The sequence below is a fragment of the Labrus bergylta genome, chromosome 15, assembly GCF_963930695.1.
Source record: "Labrus bergylta chromosome 15, fLabBer1.1, whole genome shotgun sequence".
Lineage (NCBI taxonomy): Eukaryota > Metazoa > Chordata > Actinopteri > Labriformes > Labridae > Labrus > Labrus bergylta.
In genome coordinates, this window is record NC_089209.1 from 6365761 (window position 1) to 6388734 (window position 22974).

Here is a 22974-nt window from a genome sequence, read left to right on the forward strand (position 1 = left end):
GACTACCTACATGACTGAATGTAATCAATGAGGTACAGATAATTTTTTTATAAATAATTAGTTTTTATAATTAAGTTTAGCTCAAGAGAAATGAAGCCTTATGGTGATTAAAAGCTGTATTTTACAAAATTATCACCACAGATGTCATTAATACTATATTAATAATATATTCCAACAGCTTCTCAGTAATTTGGCAAGCATGAACACCATTGATTTAATTGATAAATTAAAGGAGTTTCCTATATCTATCTTTTCTTGTATTTGTCCTATTGTGCTGTTGAGCTGTGGCAGTCTCAATTACATATCTTTTATTATAATTAACTAAAAAGTATAAGTGCTCTTCAAGTTTCAAGTGAAATGAAAAGTAAACTCAAGGGTTTTAAAAAAAAAGCATTTCATAACAGCATTCAAATATAATAACAATTTATCCTCCTCTAACCCTGCAGGAAGAATAGTAGAATAAGCAGAAACAAACAAAAGAAGTTTCCTATATCAGACATAATCCCTGATGACAAAAAGCCGCTTTTTTCTTTTTGTTCTTCTGCTATGTCACGAAATAAAGACAGATGAGACTAATTCCTAAAACAGGAATCAAGAATAAATCCTCTTAAGTCGCATCACGCAGGGTTGGTATTATTTCTGACTCAACGCTCCTCAATACTGCACTTTCACTTATTGTATAACTTTCAAGTAGCACTTGAGCCCAACAACAAGGGGCTGAAGGACCCTAGAGAGGAGCCAGGGCTGGTTCCTCTTGGCAGCGTGGCCGAAATACAAGCTGTGTCCCAATCCAGGGGGGAAGCGTCCTTTGAAGGACCCAGCCGTAGTGGTCTGTGTAGACATCTCAGGATGATCTAAAATGGGACGGTCTTCAGAGTATTTCCGGTTTGCATCAGCCAGCTGTTCCCGCCCTTATTCAACTGAGGACCACTCCTGTTGCCTGGCAACTTTGACAGCTGCACCTCAACTAAATTAAAATAACAAGCGCCACATAACTTAACATACCATATCATTTTAAGTTTCAAGTTTCAAGGCCTCATTTGAGTTAAAAAAATATATTTTTATGGCTAGCTTTTGGAGTGAGCTGAAACAATTTGCTTACATTTAAAAGTGTAATCATTAATCTCTTGAAAGTCTGCCGTCTCGTTTAAAGCGACAAACAGGGGTGTAACAAACGTGATGTCTAAACGTAGTTATTGATTTTATATTTTAGTTGATATTCACACAGAAGGCCAGCTCCTGCTCTCTTCCTCAAACTTTCACAAGACGACAAACCGCACTCACTAACAGACGAGGAAAAACGCTGAGTGTTACTGTGTTGACTTGATGTCAGCAAAGTCAGAAAGTCTCACACACACAAAGAAAAGAAAAGCTGTTAACATAGAAGAAAAAGAAACCTAAATTGCCAAACTGACATCAATGTAAATAAAAAACAAGCTTTCACAAGAAACAGTCTCTTTTTATTCACGGTTCATTTCTTACATAGTTCAAGTACAAAGTTAAAATGCCTTTTAATTAGTTCATATTCATACAAGAGTAAAATAATAATAGTGCCTCTTCATTACTACGACAAACTTAAATACAGTCATTGTAAAGACAAACTTGATTTATACCCCTAACAATATATTTTTCTTATTTTCAGATAAAATTTTTAGCACCTTTTGAAACACCAACAGGTCCTCCTTTTTCCTAAAAGCTCATCTTTCATTTAGTCCACGAGACGAGTGTCTGAATGCGCCACAGCTTTGCATTTGTCGGTGGTGTGTGTGCGTGTGTGTATGTGTGTTAATAACAGTGTTGTGTGTGTTATGTTGGTGTTTGTTTGTTATTATCAGTGTGGAAAACAACGTGTCACTCAGCCTAAAAAAAGCTGCTGATAGGCGAACAGAACCATCATCACAGAATCACCCTCCACGTTAAAATATCAACTCTGTGGCTCTCACCCTTTAGTCCGACTGCACGCTCCAACACAAGCAAGTTCAAAGAACACCGTTCAACTACAGAAATGAGCGTGGACACAGACGGAGGATTTCACCTTTAGAAGGAACATGTCGGATTTAAAACCTTTGTCATAAAATGTATATTTCTACGGACTATGAGGAGTTGATTTCAACCAACTGAATCACAAAAGCAGCGTGTTGTATTAAGAGGTAATCTGTCTTTTAGCATGCAGATTGACGCGAGAAGAATTGAATCTAATCTTGCTGTTTGGGGTCTTTATTTTTTATTATATTATTATGAAGTGTTGACTTTCTCTCTTTGCATGTGGCACATTGAAGAGAGCTCTTTGCGGGCATCAAAACAGATGAGTGATGTTTGCATGTTTTGGTTTTGTCTCCTTCAGAGCTGTGTGGAGACGAGCAAAAAGTCAGATTATCTGTTATCACCAATAATTGCGACAACTCGTGTGAAGTGTCAGAAGGTTTAATCTGCTGAGGTTGTTAACACAGCTTTTTTTTTTCTATTTTAAAAAAACGTCATTTTTTTAAAGATGCCGTAATCCACAGGAGTCGGTTTCAAACCTGGGCCGCGCGCTCTCGAAGGCTTAGGCCTCTGTACATGGGGGTGGGTGCTATGACCGCCAGGCTACTGGACCCACCAATTATTTAAAGATAAGTTTGAAACCCAAACCATATCCATTTGATGATTCTGAACATGAACTGATGACATTGTTGTCATTTCAACTTGCTTTTGTTGGAGAGCACCCTCTAGGTCATCTGTTCAACAATTTCTTCCGGCATCCTCTGGTACTATAGAACAAGTCACTATACTAACTGTAATATATGCTTTCTCTAGCCTCCCTCTCTCCTTTTCTAGGCTGAGACTGAACTGAACTGAGCACCAACCTGGAACAGTACACACACACACGATAACAGATTATTATTGTCGTTATTATTACCATTATTATAATGATCATTACTCCCTAATCTAACATGGAATCGGAGATTACACTGACTGACTGACTGACATGCAGCACCTGGGGGTTGGGTTTCAGGGAATAAAAGGGGGGGCGGGGGGGGGGCGGCGTTTGGGAGCACCAAGTGTCACAGGGGGATGATGTCACACCCTGCGACGCCAAGGGAAGCCTGATGTGGGCAGGCGGCTGGCAAAAACACAGTGTGTATGCATGTTTGTGTTGTAAGGGAAAGGTGAAGCGTAAAGGGCGGCACTGTGTTTCCAGCCAATGTGTGTGTTTGTATGTGTGTGTGTGTGTGTGTGTGTGTGTGTGTTTAACCTGCAAACGCACTGTAAAAAAGAGTTGTTTAAAAAGCACCTGAAGGTTGGTTGTATAAACGGAGAGTAAACATGATGGAAAAAAGTTTGAACCTGCTGGTTGATTGGTGGTTATTGTTTCCGTTTGTGCATGTTTGTGTGTGTGTGTGTGTGTTTATGTGTTTATGTGTGTCCAGTCGTTAGCTGGTATCTGAGGAAGGTCAGAGGATCGGAAGGCTTCCAGGAAAAAGATGGCCGCCTGAGGACCAAAAGCACCAGAGAATTATTTATCTAAAGACAGCCCTGTCTAAATAGACATCTACACAAGTGTCCGAGTGTCAGAGACTCAGAAACGTTTTATTGGATGACGTTTTCTTTCCTCGTTTATTCCTATTTCAAGGTCACAGAGCGGCTGAGTTCATCCCAGCATGCATTGGGCAAAAGGCAGAAGAAACACCCAAGCTTGGTTATGCCATTTTTTGTGAGTGTGATATATTAGGAGATTTATTCAACACAATCTGATTCTGTCATAGGAAGTAGAAAACAAGCATAGTTGCTATGGTTACGGTTCTCGTTTCAGTGAATGTTGCAGCGAAAACCGTCGAACATTTCCGATCCCTATGAAGCAAAATGGAAACATATAACGGCAAGAGCTCAGACTACATCCTGGTCACTTCTTCAGCAGAGGAAAATCACTACAGCTGAGCCACAAGACGAGCTGTCAGAGGTGTAGAGGTTCAGGTGAAATACCTCCAACACTGAACTCCTTATAGAGATCCATAAATGATTCTCAGAGGAAGAGGCTGCTCTGGAGGCAAAAAATAATCTGGAGGAATTTAAAACATTTCAGAAATTGAACACAAGGATTGTTTTTTAAATTAGAGTTGTTTTTCGGGGGAGAGACTCCCTCGGTTTAAGAAGACGATATAAAAAAATGATTTCATTGCTCAGCGCTGTTAGATTTGGATTTTTAATCCAGAAGTTTGGCTGAAAGCGACACAGTATCAGGTGTTTAAAAAGTACAGTATGAGTATGACTTCATTAAAAAGATTAACTTAGCTAAAGGACACATGCTGCTATCCCTTTAAATATCTTACAAACTTCATGTTGTTGGATGGAATTCATGATCTTGAAAGGTCAACACAACCCAACACATTTCTAGAGTTTTTTTTAAGGGGAAGTACTGTGTCTCTGGATTATTTAAGAATAAATAAAATGAACATAATGATCATTTAAAGCTTGAAATGGTGACATTTCTCACTTCAAACCTAAAGAAATTAAACTATTAAGAATGTGTGGTTCAGTGTTATGACATCGTCTCTTAAAGCTACGTTAGCGTGGATCAGTTTTAAGGGCGAGATGCCTGAATTACACGCAGACATTAACGATAACATCCAACCCTCAGCTTTGTAGCAACTTAAAGGGACACAGTACTTCTTACAAAACTGCAACTTTTAGAAAGCTTCACATGTTCGCTGAACGCTTTAGATCAGAGGTAACAGTTTAGGTTTTAACATTTCTACATCTTTATTTTACGAGGATGACATCAAGTAGAAGAAATCACTTTTGAATCTGTTTTATTTCCATGTGATCTACTCCAGTGGCAGCTGACACGAACTCAGCAGGCAAAAAAAAAAAGAAAAAAAGAAGGTTGTTTTAGCCGAACACGAGCGTGTGTCCTCCCTCTGAGCCGTTTAGGAAGGACGCGGTGGAACAGCTTTGTTTTAGCACGCAACACAGAGCCTCAATAATCTCCCAGATGATAACGAGCCCTGATGCTGAACACTTTTAAATCAAATCTAAAAAAAAAAAAAGATCTGATTCTAAAATGCATACCCAACACAGAAACAGCTGAGAAATAGTGAGGTTGAGTTTTTGTCTTTGATCTGATGTAACTCAAAATGTCTTTTCTTGAGTGCACATTTAAATCAATAACAATTTTGTCTTCTTATTCTAAAAACCCTTTTTTTTTTAATAGTTTTACAGAAATGACCATTCTATTCCATTTTACTTCTTTTGTAAAGTTTTCAGTTCTTCTGCAACATTCAGCCTGAATCTGTAACGCTCTATACTTCTCTGTATTTTAGTCCTTGGGAAGATTAGCACCATCATTAGTGTTGATTTCCTTGAAAGAGTTACAGAAGTGATGCTTTTGAAGATCTCTATAGGATGCTAATGTTCCTTGTTGTGGTTTAGGGTTAATTGTTTCTCTCTTCTTTGATATTTCTTGTCTTCTTAGGAAAAACATTTCTCTTCAAGGGTTTAATAAGATCACATATTGGGGATATATAAACGAAGGAACGAAGGAAACAATGACTTGCTGTAGAATCCCCCAAGAAATCCTTTTTCAGTTTTTCTCTATCTTAGATTTTCTGAAGGGAAGATGAAGACATTTATTGGAAACATGTTTATTTTTAGATTAGGGGATACTAAAATAGTTTCTACCTCCAGAGCAGCTTTTACAATCTGATTCATCTGTTGTCATATTAAACATTTCTTCACAGGAATGAATCCGTTTTTTTCCCTCTTGCACTCTCGACTTGATTCGATGTATAAAAAGCGTGTTTTAAACCTACGACGTGTGGCTGCCTTATTTGCCTGGTGTTTCCTCCACCTGCTCGTTAGCATTTGGTTTAACTCAGCGATCAGCCAGAGACCGTTCAGTCCACAAGAGCACCAAAATCTTTAAAAGTGTTGTATTAAAGTTGCACCAGTTGGACTCTGTCACTGCCTGACCAGCACCATGAACGCTAAACTGGGTGTGTGTGGGTGTAAATTGAGTTCACTGTTTGGTTGAACAGCACCACTGTCACTACGTATGAAAACAGTGTGAGTGTTAGCGTTAGTTAGGTGTTAGTACTTCTGAGAGACTCATTGGTGTGTTGATGTGTTTAGTAGTTGTTAAAAAAAAAAACAGAAAACCTGGGCTTCTGGAGGTTTTGAACTCCAGCTGCAGAAGACACCAGTTTCAAGGTTGGACAGGCAGTTTGTTTGTGAAGAAATACAGTACCAATGTGTGTGTGTGTATGTTTGGACATCTGCAAGGTAGCACCAGGGGACTAACGTCAGCCAGTGGTCTACATGGGATCTAGGGAAGCAGTCCTTTACAGAGTGTTTGTTTGTATGTTTGAAAGTGTGTGTTTGAAAGTGTGCATTCGATCATCTTTGACATCCTGCGTCAGCCAACCTTCATGTACGGGCTGTAACCTGTGTGTGTTTCTGTTGTTACTTACTGTTTATACGTGTGAGTATGTTTGAGTGTGTGTGTGTGTGTGTGTGTGTGTGTGTGTTGGAGAGAGAGAGGGTTGGTGGCGTGTGTGTGACTAGTTGCAGGCAAAGTACTCCTTGAGCGGGGCGAAGAGGTGCCTGATGACGGGGACGCTCCAGGAACGTCCCAGCAGCCTTTGCCTGGCCAGACGACTCATGTTGGACACGTCTGTGTAGTGGACAGGGAAACCAAACACCCTGGAAACACACACACACACACACACACACACACACACACACACACACACACACACACACACACACACACACACACACACACACACACACACACACATACACACACACACACACACACACACAAAACATTCATTTATTTCAGCTTGAACTGGATGAAAGATGTCTGAGCAACAAGAGTTGAAGACAGTTATTATAGCAGCTGGTGATTAGCTCTCTGTCCGTCCACTACTGAATTATGAGTGCTTGTTTATCTTCACGTCAGCTACACACCTTGTTATGAGTCATCCTTCATAAAATTAAAATGGATGAGTTATAAACAAATTCACCCCCCTTACAGTGTGTGCCGGTAAGGACATGAACTAATAAGACCCAAATCGTTTTTTTGTACCAGGCAGTAAACATTATTATTCCTGCTTTCAAAACATTTTAATATGGGTGTGTGTGTGTGTGTGTGTGTGTGTGTGTGTGTGTGTGTGTGTGTGTGTGTGTGTGTGTGTGTGTGTGTGTGTCTGTTGGAGCCTGAAGTGAACCCTTAAAGAACTGCTTTTATTTTGCACTTCCGCATTGTCATCATTTTTCATCACTGGAGGTTGCTGCTTGGGTGTATTAAGTTAAAGCGCCGGTGAGGAACTTTGAGTTTGTGTCAGTTTAGCGCCCCCCTGTGGAAAAAGTGTGAACTCTTGTCCAGTGCAGGCAGAGTGAACTTTTTGACAAAATAATTAATGCGACTTTATCTAAATATTCAAATGTATAATGCAAGCACTTCTTGTGAAACTCTGCAGTGGAACAAAGTGTCTTTATGTTTTTTTTTTTTATATATATATATATATATATATATATATATATATATATATATATATATATATATATATATATATATATATATATATATATATATATATATATAGACAAAAATAGACAATCTTTCTGCTGTTGTTTTTTGGGGGCTTTTTTAGCTCATGAACTCATTCATTTTAATTTCAGCCTGTTTCATAACGAGCCAAAAACTCCTCACTGGGACTTCAAACTTCTGTTGTTTTAAGAGAAAATTTCCAAATGTTGCACACAAAATAAAGGAGGGACCACATTTTGTGAGTCCGAATTAAGTCATTAATGTGTCAGAAATTCAGATCTGGAATTAATATCACAACTAAATTACATGTTTTTATAGAGGAGGGTGTAAAGAAATGTACGGCGCACAAAAAAATCACATAATCAACTGATGTAAATTAATGAAATATATACTGAGCAAATTAAGAAATAGATCGCTATTCAAACAAACCAACAGATTAGAAGTACAAATGAAATCCAAACACACTTCACAAAATCATTTGAACCCCCCCCACATACACACACACACAGTGGGAGAGACAGTAAACACAGACACACAGCATGCTCACCTCTCCATCTCTGTACACCAGAGGATGTCCTCCTTGCTGTCCATGTAGACGGGGAAATGCTCGTCTTTCCCCTGCTTCACAGAGTTGGAGCGTGTCGTTATCGTACGCAACTTCTCAAACTGGAATTAACATCCAGAGCCAAACACACACACACACACACACACACACACACACACACACACACACACACACACACACACAAACAAACACAGACAGACACACACACACACATAAATCCTTATTTAATCCTACAGCTGTTTAGTAATAGCAGCTTTCTATAATGCATTGAGATTTAAAGACATGTGGTATGACCAGTGGTGGCATGTAGCTAAGTACATCTGCTCAGGTGATCAGATTCAGTTCAGCTGAGAGGCACTTTGACTCCATCGCAGGAGCCAAATGTGGTACTTTTTTTTTTTTTACCCGTTATGGATAAGGTTGGAGACTTAATTCAGGCTTAGTTTGTCCTGGAGAAAAAAATGTACAAGCTTGATGCTTTTACTTTTGCTAAAAGCATTTGATGATTTTGCCTGACTGAAAAATAAAACCATGACTTGACAGTTAGAGGAGATACATATGCCTCTGATAAACTTCATATATTTTTTTCTGCAAGGAGGAATGCAAATTGTAAACAAGTTATTCTCCAATTCCCACATATCTGGAGACATTACGTTTGGATTCTGCAAGCTCATCATGTCAGAGTTTGACAGCACTTAAATTCTTCCCACATGTGACTATAAATTCCCAAAAGTTGAATCCTGCTCACCACTGGTCACAACATTAGATACACAAGTGATAGGAAGCACATGCACACACATATACACGCTCACTCACAGATGAGGATACCTTTGCCGTGCGTCCGTGTTCAAGACACTCCTGTAGGTCCAGTTTGTCGTTCGTCATGGGTGCTAGAGGTCTGAAATCACAAATGCTGGAGGTAAAAAAAAAAGCTTAAAAGAAGGTCGAAGGCATCTTTAAATTCAACTTTTTTATGAATGAAATAGTTCTGAATTGTAGAGTGTGTATATGTGTTTGAATCACCTGGACATGCCGGGCAGGTTTCCCCAAAAATAGCGAGCGCGGTGGGCAGCGGAGACCTCCTTGGCATCGATCATAACGGGGTTACACTGAGGAGAAACAGCAGAGTTAAGTCTTTTCTATCACTGTATTCAAACATAAGATAATTATAAGAGCAGCGTAACATGAGAGAGCCTTTAACTCTGAGCTACAAACTTTGAAATATTGTAAAGTATATAATAAATGTAGCACACAGTAAAACAAAGCATACAAGCAGGACCTGAAGAACTGTGTTTAACAAAAGAAAAGACTGGGCGTAAATAAAGATTTATTATGAGACGTTATAATGATTTGGTCATCGTACCTCTAAAAAGCGGGAGATGTCACGTTTGTCACTGACTCCCATAGCAACCACATTCTCAAACAGCCAGAAGAACGGCCGCCCATCGCCCGGCTTCGGTCGAGCCTCGTGCAGCAGGCGGTAAAACTCAAAAAACAAGCGGCCTGTTCCCTCTGCAGGGGAGCGAGAGAGAGAGAGAGAGAGAGAGAGAAAGTTCAGCCTCCATATTTCATTGCTCAAGAAGAGTTAAATCAAAAGTGGATAAAGATTTGATACCTCTTATAGGATATATTTTGTATTAGTTCCCTCTCTTTGTTAGTTATATTCTGTCATGAAAACTCCTGTACACTAGGGGGAGCCCCAACAGATTTAAAGAGAAAGAGCATAGTACCATAGAGGCCTTTCCGTGCTGGATTGACTATGGAGAGGTCGTTGCACGGGCTTCCTCCGATCACCAGGTCAAACGGTCCCCACTCTTCAATCTTAAGAGCACAACACAAGCACGAGTTAACATCACCCACAGAATTAAAAACACAGCAATCGTAGAGACAAAGTATGAATGTCACTCACGTGTTTGTGCGTCACGTTGCGTACATCGCCCACGTACATGATGCGACCCTGGTGGCGGACCATGCCGACTGTGATGGAGTCTTCACACACCTCAGACGCCACGTACTTGTCAACCTGAATGCCCAAATCCTTCAGCACCAACAGACCTGAGAGCACAAACACAAACATTATTCGTTTGTTTTGACAGAGCAGTTAACCCCTCAAAGGGAGAGCAAACACGACTTTGGTAGAAATGGAAATCTGCAGAGTGAGTGTGATGAAAATCCTTCACTGATACAATGAAGACTTAAATGTTCATTTTCCTCAAGACTAGTGGAGCCTTTTGCAGTATGTGTGTTTCTGTTACAGTTTCATACACAGCCATGAAAGAAGGAGAGAAAAACTCCTTTATTAATTACTCCCTGTCTTGTTATTTTCTTTGTTTTTATTTACACATTTGGGGATTTTTTTAGATTGTTGGTCTGACAAACTATGTTGAGAAATCACTCTCTCCCTTTACTGTAAGTTATTGGTGCTTGAGCTTGTGCTTGTTAATTTACTGCTCTGTGTGCCTTTGAATTGCCCCCCCGGGGACAAATAAAGTTTTTTGAATTGCATTGAATTACATCTGCAATTTTTCTTCCATTTAAAAAAAACAACAAAACAGATAAAGAGTTATTTGAAGAAAGGAAAGATTAAAAGTCTGTTGGCATTTGAGCAGCCATGTGACACTATTATGTGTAACAGTCAACCTATAGGACGGCTTATAATTTGTTGTGATAGTAAGAAGTGGGGGGGATGGAGAATATCGTCATTGTTCAGCCTAATGACCGACTAAAGGAGACTTTGATGTTAAACATTTAAAGAGTTATGTTTCACTGCTATTTTAATTCATTTTATTTCACACTATCTTATTATTTTATGTCTTGTTCTACTGTAAAACACTTTTAGCTGCAATAAATGTATGAAAGATGCTATACACATAAAGCTTATTATTATTATTATTATTATTATTAGGTACACAGATACTGAGAAAGCTAACATGCAGATGAAAGTAGCAGGTAAGCGTGTACAATGTTTCCCTTCTTGGTTTAGCACTCTGGCATGCTATCCTGTAAACTTGGTGCTTATAGTTTTCCCCAATTAAATTCCTATTTAATGTATATTTCTGATATATATTCATGCTTACATCATCTGTATAAGAGCAACTTCCACATCTAAATTCCCCCACAGGGATAAATGAAGTATTTCTGATTCTGATTCACTTTTACACAGCTGAGGATGATGGGAAGGTCATTAGCTTTGCAGGTGTTTTGATCACAAACCAAAGAAGTAGACATATTAAAATAACGATGCTAACTGGAATCAGAGAGACATTCATTTTTGTATAACAATGAATGCAAGAGGTCGAACAGATTTTAAACTAAAAGCAACTAACGCCAAGCACATAGCGCAATTAAAAGTGCTTAACAAAGTGTGGGAAACATGATCATTAGAGTTGATGCCATAGGCCGCGGTAAGCAGTGGATGTAGCCTTGGCTACAAAGACGACCTCCCTGAGGAGATAAGACTCGCAGACTCCCTCAATTCTTTTAAATCCCTTCTTAAAACATACTTTTACAGACTTGCTTTTATGTGATGTCGTCTTCTTAATGTCTTCTCTTACTGGTTTTACTATTTTTATCTTCTTCTACTTCTTACTGTCTTTTATTTATGGTCTTATCTCGTATTTATGCTCATATCTTAATCTCCTCTTGTGTTTTAACTTGGTAATTTCTTATCTTACTTACTTTGTCTATTTATGTTTCGTATTTATAGTTAATTTTTATTTTTATTAATATTATAGTTTTGGGTTTTTTGATCCTTTAACCACTTGTTTTTGTTTCCTTTACTGCGCTTACCTTCTCATTGCTTTTTATTTGCTTTTATCTCTTAGTTTCTTACATCTTTTTAAATCTTTGGTCCTCTTGGTCTCAGCTCATGTTGTTGGGTTCTTGTGTTCCTGGGTTCTTATGATGGGTCTTATGATGGTTGGGTTATATATGTCGGGTTGGGTATCGTGCACTTTGGGTTCTTTTCTGTTGAATTGTTTTTAATTATTTTTGGTATTTTGCATCTGTTATATTCTTACTGTTGTTAATGTTTTTCTGTGTTTAGTTTGCTTTGTTCTTGCTGTTTGTCAAAGCACTTTGTAAACCTGTGTTTTTAAAAGGTGCTATATAAATAAAGTTATTATTATTATTATTATTATTAAAGAACGTTGTGGAATGATAAACTATTAAAGTAGCGGTTTAACCTAATGAACATTATTGTTGGCTGCACGTATATTTACCTGTGGCGATGCCGTCAAACAGCGAGAGGACTCTGATTGGTTTCCTCTTCTCTGCAGCGACTGGAGGATACAACCTGGCTGGCTCCTAAAAGAGAGTTCAAAAGAAAGAAGGAAGAGATTAAAAAAACAAAATTTGACATTCGTTTAGTTTTACAGAATGAGAAGTGAGAAAGAAACTAAAAAAATGACGATCCAGTCTTTCATGCAAAAGTCCACCTTAAGAGCTTCAATAATTGAATGAGAACATGGCGTGTTTTGATCTGTATTAGCCTTCATTGATAATTAAAATGTGAAAATCCCCGGGGGGGGCAGAGGCCTCGCTAACCCTCGACACATTAAAGATTCCTGTTTAACGGTGATGGGTTTGAACCCATTTGTCTGGGAGGGCGTGGAGAGCAGATCGGTTACAGGATGTCTCATGATGAAATGTACTTAGAGCATGAAGTCCGTCCTGATAAATGATAACTGTGTTGATGTTAGAGGCATCGGGCTCGTTTGTGAGAGAGAGAGAGAGAGAGAGAGAGAGACAGAGAGAGAGAGCGAGAGAGAGGGGAATGACATGCATGAAAAGGAGCCGCAGGTTGGAATTGAACCTGAGCCGTCCGCTTTGAGGACTACAGCCTCTGTACATGGGATGCACTTACTAACGCTGGCCTATAGTGGTTATTTGAAAAGACTTCCTGTCAGGTCGATAACTGGGACAACGATCCTGCATGGCGTACACGTTACTGAAAGTCTTGCTTGGCCTACAGCGTTAACAATCACTAACGCATCAATTAGACGCTCCTTTTGAGACGTGTGCAGTGTGGAACAAACACTTTGCTACGTCTGTGAGTTTTATTATTGGACGCTTTTCCTTCACAAGCTCCTGTGCAGTTTTAGACTCTTAATAGAGTATCATAGTGATGTATCAAAGACACAGTAAATAGTAAACAGTAAACATCACAACTTTACCAGCTACGAGAGTAAAGAAATTGAATTATTAATATATTCTTTATATCCAGACATTATTATTATATGTGATTCTGAAATGAGTCATTTTGCATCAAAAACACCATTTTTTTTATTAGTAGTAGTAATATATATATTTTTTTTATAAAGTACGGTGTTGATTTTGAAGGATTTTTTTAATAAGATTTATTTTTGGGGCTTTCTATGCTCACATTTCAGAGACAGGACAGTGGAGTAAGAAACCTGGGAGAGAGAGAGAGCGAGAGAGAGAGAGAGAGGAACGACCCGCGGGAGAGGAGCTACAGGCCTCACCTGAACCCGGGTCTGCAAGCCCTCGAGGACCACAGCCTCTAGACACGGGGCCAACCCACCGGCGCCCCTTATTTTCGAGGGATTTAATTTTAATGTATTTTAAACTTTCTCTCTCCCCATAAATCAGTTCATTTATATAACACTATTATTGTTTATGTTTTATCCGTGTTGATTTAGTTCACTATGAAACTTTGTGGAAGGGAAATACAACCATACTGATCCCGTTCACTGAATGACCTGTAAAGGTATACGCAGACGCTACCCATGAAGAGATGAATGTAAACAAAGGCGACACGTACAAATTCCTGTTCGTGGTTATTTGCAAAGAAGTGCTGTAGTCTGCATGGCCAGTCGTCGCGTCGCCGCAACAACCCGTAGGAGCCCCGGGAGCCGCACATGTAACAGTTCCAGGGGTCTTCTTGAATGGCTGCTGCCGCCGAGCCCGTTCCGACCAGCAGGTCTACACACTCCACACAGAAACACCTGCAGGGACACAATCACACATCAGGCACGTTAAATGTAATGAAACGTGTGTGTCTATTTATTCTTTTATATTGTGCTTTATAGAAATTCAAATCTTAACATTATTGTATTGTCTATTTTATCCTACAATCCTACAATTTTAAATATTCTTCTCCTAAGTATTAATTTTAATATCTTTTTGCTTTTATGTGTCATATTTAATTTGTTCATTTTTATACATATTTTTTAATTCTTATTGGTGTGCATTAGTCTCTCAATGATTTTTATCAATGATTTTATAAACTACTTTTTTTGTCAATAACCTTTCTGCACTCTTGTAAAGCACTTTGAACTGCAATTTAATTTGTCTGAAAGGTGCCGTATAAATAAAGTTTGAGTGATTGATTGATGAAGCAGACTTTTCTTTACCTCCTACTACAAATCAGCAGAAGTTGGAAAAATAGCAATGAGAGAGGTCTTTTACCGGCTCTTTAGTGAAGTCTAGAGACAACATTTGTTATGAATTGGAGCTTCACAAAAAAAAAAAGATTGATTGACTGACTGAATGTGTTTTCAGAATATGAAGCTATAGAGTGAGTTGCTACATATTTAAAGACACAAACTCATAACAGTGACTTTCTTTTAGTTTTATTTTTGTATTCACATTTTCATGCTAATACTTCTGTTATTTTATGTAACTCAGTGTATTAATACAGTGCTGAAGCTACTTTTAGGATCAACGCCTTCCACGCCTGCATGACTCCTCCCAGCATCCACAGAGTTGAACTGGTTCATGTTTGTCGTGATTAAATCAGAAGGTTTGGTGCCAAGCTAAACTTTACATCTGCATAAGTAAATCTGCTGCACACTAGTTGGCTTACTAAACGACCAATAAACGGAGTCATCTATCCATTGGACATTTATGGTTCAATTGTTTATTCTGATGTGAAATCTAAAACCTCGTCCTGGCCAAAAAGGGAGCACAAACGCCGCTCGCCAATCCCAAAATAAACAGTAGAAACTGTGCGTGTACTGACCTACAGCAGTTGTTGTTGCCACACATGAGCACTTCCCTGCCTCCGCAGCAGATGGTGCAGTAGGACTGGTATCCGTCGTCGTCGTACTGGTACGCACACTCAAGGAAGGAGTTCTGCCACAGACACAGAGCAGAGTCAGGAGAAGGCAGAGAAAGAGTTTCTTTGTTTTTACACCGTGTCGAAATCTAGTGTTTATTATCATCTTCGATCACATTTTGTTTTTGTATCCGGCTTTTCAACCATTTAGACTTCCCAAACATTTTATTAAGTCTTCATTATATCTTAACTGCCTTCAAAACCGATCGAACCGAAGAACTTCTACACATTTTCTGGTTCCATCTTTCCAGGTTATCATCCTAAATAGAATATATTCAGTTAAAAATGTTGGTGTAGCAAAGTAAGCAAGCTGAGGACGTCGCCTTCAGGTTTTGGGACATATCTAAATCTTTTTAGAGGAAAAGAAGAATAATCTGAGTATTGAATTAATAAAAATGTTGTTTGCAGTCAGAGTCTGAACACAGAAGTGTTCTGTATCTCATCCAGACCCCAAGGACATTATTATGATCTATTTTATTATTTGCCTATCACTATGTTATATCATTTGTACAAACTTGTGTTAGTTCACACATACAGGTGTTTTTTTTGCACTGGTAAAGGAAGAATGTGCAATTTTTGATCCAGTAGATGTCGCCCTTGAGCACCAGCATGAAACTAAAACAAACTGCTGTTCGGTGACCCCTCCGCTACTCTGAAGCCTCCGCTCTCCTCCAGCGACACACCTCCAACCCCTCTCCACTGGCGTTCGCACAAAGGAGTTATCAAATGGAAAGCAACATAATTAAGCACCATAAAGCACAAGTGGCAGACAACATTGTCCTTAAAATTGTCCTCAGCTTGAGCTGCAATTGCCTGTGTCCTGCATTGTTGTGATAGCAGGCTAATGCATAGCTTGATATTGCACATACACTTACAGAGAAACATCTAAAGACACTTATGTGACATCCAGATGAGCAGTGAGTATGTCTTTCTTTTCTCTAGTCCTTGATTAAAACAGCTTTATACTCCTGTCCATGTAAACATGATGTAAACCCGGCTCTGACAACAGAACAGCTGGAGGGACTCATGGTTCTCACTCGTTGTAGACAGTCATGACTCAGAGCTCTTCACAGAGGATAGACTTGATTTCTTCTGTATTTATGTGTATAATGTCTCACATTCTTCCTTAGTATACCTTCTGATGTTATCATGGGATGGGCGATGTTGGAGTATCTGCATGTAATAGTCTAAATGTGACTAAAATAGTCATGGGTCAAACATTTGTTGAAAGATTAAACAAATATTTACTTTAAAAAACCCCTCATAGTTATGTAAAATAAACCTCCATAATTAGAGTATCATCTTTCTACAATCCCATAACATAATAATCAAATCACTGCACACAATCAATCTTACTTTGCAGCCCTGACACATCGCTCCTCCGAAGAGAGGATGCTCCAGAGAGACGTTGAGACTTCCACAGGAGATGCAGATATCTAAACAAACACAGACAGTACAATACAACACTCTGTTTATCTCCTCATTTATAGGTACAGGTGAGACGTTTACTGCCGGGTTTAGGCCCAAACAACAACAATCTACTGTATGATCAATAACCGTGATTTGGCCAGGCGCTGTGATTCATAACGTTAACATATTTACTTTCCAGGTCATAATCTATTTTGGAAGCCGGAGCCCTCACAGCGGTCCAGCAGTGAAGGATTATTGTGGGTGTTGCCGCATAAATGAGTCGGCTAGATGACACAACATGTTAACAAGAAGTGGAATTGGATTTCAGAGAAGCACTGACTGAACCCAAAGCTCGATTTAAGGTTTAATTGTTTAGTGGGACTCTTCAGAGTATCAGCCGAGTCTGTGAAAAAAATGACCCTAAATGACCAAATATGTGTATATAACAGGAACAAACAAAGCAACAGATTATTCAATTACAGCTCAGTAAGCCACTTTGTTTACTTTCAAGATGTGACCAGAGTTTTATCCTGTATTGGCAGCAGCGGAAAAAAAACTCTTCAAGTATTGCAATGATAATCTAGCAAAATCATGTTCAAGCTCTTCATTGCCTTTATTACATTTTTTTGAAACTCCATTTAAAGTGATATTTTATGAGCTTCTGGCCGGTCGTTGGGCAGGTGACTAAAATTATGTAAAAACATTTCTGAAGGTCAAAGACATATGTACAGTCCATCCCCTTAAAGACATCACTTTTTAGTCATTTTTACATACTTCATCAATCCATGAAGGGAAATTCTGGTTTACACTCTGTTACTTAGAGACATGCTTCTCTCACATGCACTAACAGGACCTGTGTGGACATGCATTAGTGGAGAGATGTCAGAGTGGGGCTGCTACACACTGCTATGCAGAGTGGCTGGGCACCTTTCACAAGGGCACCTCGACAGTACTCGGGAAGTGCCCTGACACCTCTCCAGCTACCAGACCAACTTCCATATATTAGTCAGCACCAGGAGAACAGGTGACCCTCCGGTTCCAGACTCAAGTCCCTTCAGACTGAGCTACTGCTGTATATTTAATACAACAGTCCAAGTCTAGAATCAGAAATGATGCTTGAAATATATTCAGACTTCACCTTCTATGTTCCTGGTCTTCTTTTTGACTTCCTGTATGAGTCTCTCTGAAATAAAACACAAGACAAACAAAAGATCCTATCACCATTTTGAACTTGAACACATCGAAACGCATCAAAGAAAATATACACTGTATATGTCGTATCTTGCAAAAGTATTGAACTTTTAAATATCATATTGACAGATTCAACTATAAAATTTCACACAACATTCAGAGGGTTTCACTGACTGATCAAAGCATAAATGTTAAAGGTCAATGAAGTCTACAAAGTTGACCTGATTTATGCGATCAAAGGCAAAATCAGGCCTTTGTGCAGCAGTGTAACTCAGTTTAATACTGGTCATAAATAACCATAAAGCTTCTAAAAGTAATGTTTGATATTTATTTCCACATAGTCCCTAAATGGGAGAGCTCACTCGCTCCTCCACTTGCAGACAGACAGTTTTCAAACAAATAAACGGGTTAAGGTTAACGGTTTATTTTGAATATATGCGGCTCCAGCTTACCTCTGGTCCCTTCATCGATCACCTCTCTGATCTTTGCTTTCTCAGCTGAGTTCTTGCGCGGTTTCTTGGCAGGTGGAGGCGTGTACGCCGCCTCAGGTTCTGCCCACATCTCTGGATACATTTCCTTATATGTATTTTGTTCTCCTACGGGGAAGAAGACAGTTTAAAAAAATATAGGTAGGTATATATATATGGCTGTGGAGTCACTTGTTGAAGCTTCTGTGGACTTTTGTTTTCAACACACTTAAGCTACAAACTAAGTACCTGTCATTGTATCGGTGTGCTGATGCTTACAAGCTCTTCATTTTCTGTGTGTACTAGCTAGTTTGTGAGCTATCAGCATCTACAGCCTGACTGGTATGTGATTTGGAGATATTTTACTCATTTTGAAAGTTAAACCTACAGTGATTAAAGAAAAAAAGCAGCTTATGTGAGGACATTTGAAACAGAAAAAGAATGGGAGCTTGTCTTTGTGAAAGATACTCAAAAGGCTTCATTGTCACAAATATATCTGACTGAATATTAAACATTATTATGCAGTGACTATTTAAATGCAGATAACTGTCTGTTCAGCTGTTTATTCTCTGCTACATGTGCTGCAGACAGTGCTGAGAGCGTGATCAACAATGGAGCAAGAGGAGCCTCTGCTGGACAAACTATGTAATGACACATTGTTTTATGCATTTTATATTCTGTAAGCAAAGAATCACATTGGTTCATATCAGAATATAAACATGCCAATGCAAGTTTATCTGTAATAGGCCCATTTAAATCAGATTATATCAGCCAATAAATATATGGGACAAACCAAAATAATCACAGAAAATTGATTCGCTCCGTGTAACGCTGATACAGCTGCAGGTTAACTAGCTTTTTCCATAGAAAGCCCTCCAGTACTTTAAGTGAAGTGGCACCAGAGAGGCTCAAACGAGTCGAGTGCAACACTCACAGAAACCTGGAGGAGAGATTATCGGAGGATGTGTGCTGTTATCTCCGTGTGGAAACCTTTATCTCGCCCTCTCTGTATCGACCCAGCAGCATCGGTTCAGCAGTTTAGAACAGCTACAGCTTTATACACTTTTTTTAATCGAATGCGCCGCTTGAACTCAGGATTATTAAAGATACAGCAGCACAGGATCCACTGTGGTTTTTTAATGTGATGGTGTATTGCTTTTGTTTGTTTTCTAATCTTTAAAGTGTGTTAATCTCTATGAGGCTTTACAGCTATCATCTCAAGGTGATCTACAGGAAAATCTTACAATAAGTTATTTTTGGAACTTTTTTTGATTTGGGTTTTTAGATTTATTTTGGGGCTTTTACCTTTATTTAGACGGGACAGTGGATAGAGTAGGAAATCACGAGAAGAGAGAGAGTACGGGACATGTGGGAAAGGATCCACAGGTCAGACGTGAACCTGCTTGGAGGACTATAGCCTCCGTACACAGGGGCTTGGACCTACCCGCTAGGCAATCTGCGGCCCACAAAAACATGTTTCTGCTTATACGCCTTCTACAGATACACACAATAAAAGAGGACAGAGGAAAAAAATATATCTCACAATATCTTACATTAAGAAAAAGTGTGTTATAATTTTTCTTTTTATGAAAAAAAAAGGTATTAAAAAAAAGTATAACACGCTTCCTCTTAATATTTTCTCAGGAGCACAAACAGGCATCACTGACACCAGCCAATAAGAACATGTACTAAGCTGCACGCTGAGATATAAAAGTCACACAGTATCTTCTGACTCTCCAGGAAACATGACGTTATGGAAAAGTGTTTACCCTCTGGAGGGTCCAGTGATTGTGGACCGCTGGGTAAGAAGCCGGTCATGGCCCACTCGATCATCTGTCTGGTTTGAACCTCCACGCCCTCTGCTTCATCGCTCGTGTCGCAGGAAGGAACTGGCCTACCCGCCCGAACACTGGCCACCTAGATACAGAATAAACACACACACACAAACAAAGTACAGCTACAAAAACGATTTAAAAAACAGTCGCCTTTGACATGGCTCTCACACACTTTACAAACAGTCACTGAAGAAGGATAAATATGGTAATTATGGCCGCACTTGAAATAGCAAAGTATCAAACATGTGAAGGCTTCAGTACAAATCCACTCGCTGCTTGTTTATACTTTTATGGAAGCTTGAGTGAATTATAACCGAGTGTGACGCCGTCGACACAGTCAATGTGTTCTGTGTTACTAACGAGAGAAATGAAGCATTGCTGGATTGAAAAATGACCTACATACAATTGAGATTGAAACTATTAGACCCACATGTTGCTTTTTATACACTGTGGGCAGAGCTTAATGTGAACGCCTCCTCCACAAATGCAAAATACCTGCAAAACAAAAAAAATCTCTAGATCTTGTTACATGAGAAAGCAACGAGTAAAACATGAACTTGTGGACAAGTACATTTAAATAGTGGAGTATTGGATGAGTATATACTAGGAGGCCAAAGTGGGGGAAAAAGCGATGACAGATAACCACACACTGACTGACGTTAAAGAGGTGGGTTTGTTACCTGCAGAGCCTCGAAGATGGCTTTCCGGTACATGGACTGTTTGTTGTAGGTGGGCTGGTGGAAGGCAGATGAGAAAGAGCTCAGAGGCATCAGCTTCTCCACACAAACCTGCGAAACAAAACAACAGACGGATAAAAACAGCGTCATCAAACCTCTGGAGAAAACACAGGTAAACATTAGATAACATAGAAGTTCCTCATAAAAGGGATTTTTTTCTAAGTCGCAGTAAGTTTGGATATTTTTTGGTAAAAATAAAAATCAGGAGGATTTGGTGCTTTATGTCTATCATTTAATTATTTACTCAACCAGGAAAAGTCTCAAAGAGATTAAGAATCTCTTTTACAAGAGCGTTAACAACAATTAAAATAAATAAAGTAATCACAAACTATATGAACCATTCATTAAAATGAGTCATAAATCATCAACAAGGAGATCAAAAAGTGCTATACGAGTTAGTTAAAACATCTACAGTCAGATATACCCGCGCCTCCAGAACATTAAGAAGACCTTTAACAACATCCAAGGAAACCAGCGCCCGAAGATTTAAAGTATCTTGAAACCTATTCCAAGAAGAGGGAACAGCATGCTTAAAGCCCTTTTACCCAGTTCAGTACAGGAAAGTTAAAAGGTATAAATCCTGGGAGTGAAGATGGTAACTTCCAGTACTTCTTTGAAGCATGTAGCTCCATAAACCGTTTGTCTCAGTAAATGCTACATTTAGAAAAGTCAAAAGAAAAAGGGAAGAAACTCTGATTTAAATTCTGATTGTATTAAAATCAAAGATAGTTTCCAGTTGCTAAATTTACTGCTAAGTAATAACTGAGTGTTGAACCAACAGGAACAAACTTGTGATGCTGATAATCGTGAAGTAAAATTTTATTTGAAAGCTTACGAGCTCCTTATCTGGGACAGCGATCTGCTGGATAATTATACATTAACTACTTGGGCTAATAAAGACATTAAGCGACAACATTAAAGCTGAGTGACTTTCTTTAAATTGCAGCTATAACAACAACAGCTGTCTCTTTTTCTCACCCCCTCCTCGGGGAAGGACTCTGCGTCTAATTTTAGAGCATCTGATGAGACTCTGCTGGGGATTGAACAACACCACAAACAAGGAGATTTGCTCGGTGCAGAAGCTCACCACGGAGAACTTGCCGTCTCCAAACCACATCACCCAGCGAGTCCCGTCCGCCGCTCGACTTCGGCCGCTCATCCACCAGGAGACGATCCTGCCGGGCCACCAGGAGAAGCCGCGCAGCTTTCCGAACACCAGCATGCCGATGCCAAAACCCCGGCCGTCCTGGTGACACGCAGAGAAAGACTTTAAAGCGGCACTCAAATTACCGTTTTGTACACATTGAATGACATGCATCACAAAGATTAGACATCTGCTTTGTAGTTTCTAAGTTTGGCTACCAAAACAACACTACTAATGTTCAATATTCAACACTTAATTTAGCACATCGTTTCAAACTAAGTGAGCGTTTACATTCAATGTTAGTATCTGTAAAGTTCAATTTAATCAGGGACAATAAATTCAGGCAGAACTGTAAAATAAAGGTACTGAAAATGGTCATTTACAGTCATTGAATGTTTAATAGGAAAACCATTTGAGCTGCAGGAGGGGGGTAATTTAAAAAAAAAGGATTTACAAAATGTAAAGTGTGGTTGTGTGAGGTACTTGTCAATATTAAGTGTATTTGCCACAGGAGATGCCGGTCAGCTCGGCTCCTTCATTGAAAAACTGGTCAAAGTACATGCAAGGAAACTCGGCCATACAGTTCTGCAGAGAGCGCCCTGTTTGACCCTGTTATTAAGCTGGTGTTTAATAAAAAACAATGTTGAGTAAAACTTACTAACAAACTCTCTCTCTCTTTTTCAAAGTTATATTTTTGGTGATTTTTGCCTTTTATTAGCTAGAAGGGAAACAGGAAGTGTTGGGAGTAGAGAGTCGGAGATGACATGCAGAAAAAGGGCCGAGGGCGGACTCGAACCCACAGCAGCTGCGACGAGAACCACAGCCTCTTGCTGTTTTTAATTATTAAAAAGTATGAGAAGGAAAAGCAATAGCTGAGAATATGAAACATTTTTTTTAACCCTTAATGGCCCTTAAACGTTCTCATAATCACCTGGTACACATCTATTAGTTACTGTATGTTTATTCAGAACCATAGAGTACCTTTAATTCATTTAATTAGACATTAGTAGTCGGAT

At 39.1% G+C, this 22974-nt stretch overlaps 1 protein-coding gene across 19 annotated transcripts in view; it reads right to left on the reverse strand.

Annotated features, from left to right (window-relative positions):
• Positions 1-1438: 1438 nt before the first annotated feature.
• LOC109988429 (DNA (cytosine-5)-methyltransferase 3A-like) overlaps positions 1439-22974 on the reverse strand; it is a 65370-nt gene continuing 43834 nt past the window's right edge. For 6 of the 19 annotated variants that reach the window (XM_065964225.1, XM_065964209.1, XM_065964211.1 and 3 more), the window contains 16 exons: positions 21902-22060; positions 20758-20865; positions 20012-20159; positions 18228-18371; positions 17723-17767; positions 16531-16610; positions 15079-15191; positions 13879-14062; positions 12317-12401; positions 10006-10151; positions 9827-9917; positions 9460-9608; positions 9120-9205; positions 8913-9009; positions 8079-8197; positions 1439-6678 (listed from right to left, as the gene is read on the reverse strand). In XM_065964225.1, the coding sequence (XP_065820297.1) occupies positions 6537-6678; positions 8079-8197; positions 8913-9009; positions 9120-9205; positions 9460-9608; positions 9827-9917; positions 10006-10151; positions 12317-12401; positions 13879-14062; positions 15079-15191; positions 16531-16610; positions 17723-17767; positions 18228-18371; positions 20012-20159; positions 20758-20865; positions 21902-22060 (1896 nt within the window). In that variant the 3' untranslated portion in view covers positions 1439-6536. Of the gene's footprint in view, positions 6679-8074; positions 8198-8912; positions 9010-9119; positions 9206-9459; positions 9609-9826; positions 9918-10005; positions 10152-12316; positions 12402-13878; positions 14063-15078; positions 15192-16530; positions 16611-17722; positions 17768-18227; positions 18372-20011; positions 20160-20757; positions 20866-21901; positions 22061-22974 lie in introns of those variants that run through there. The other 13 variants (XM_065964228.1, XM_065964222.1, XM_065964227.1 and 10 more) reach the window with 10 other exon arrangements.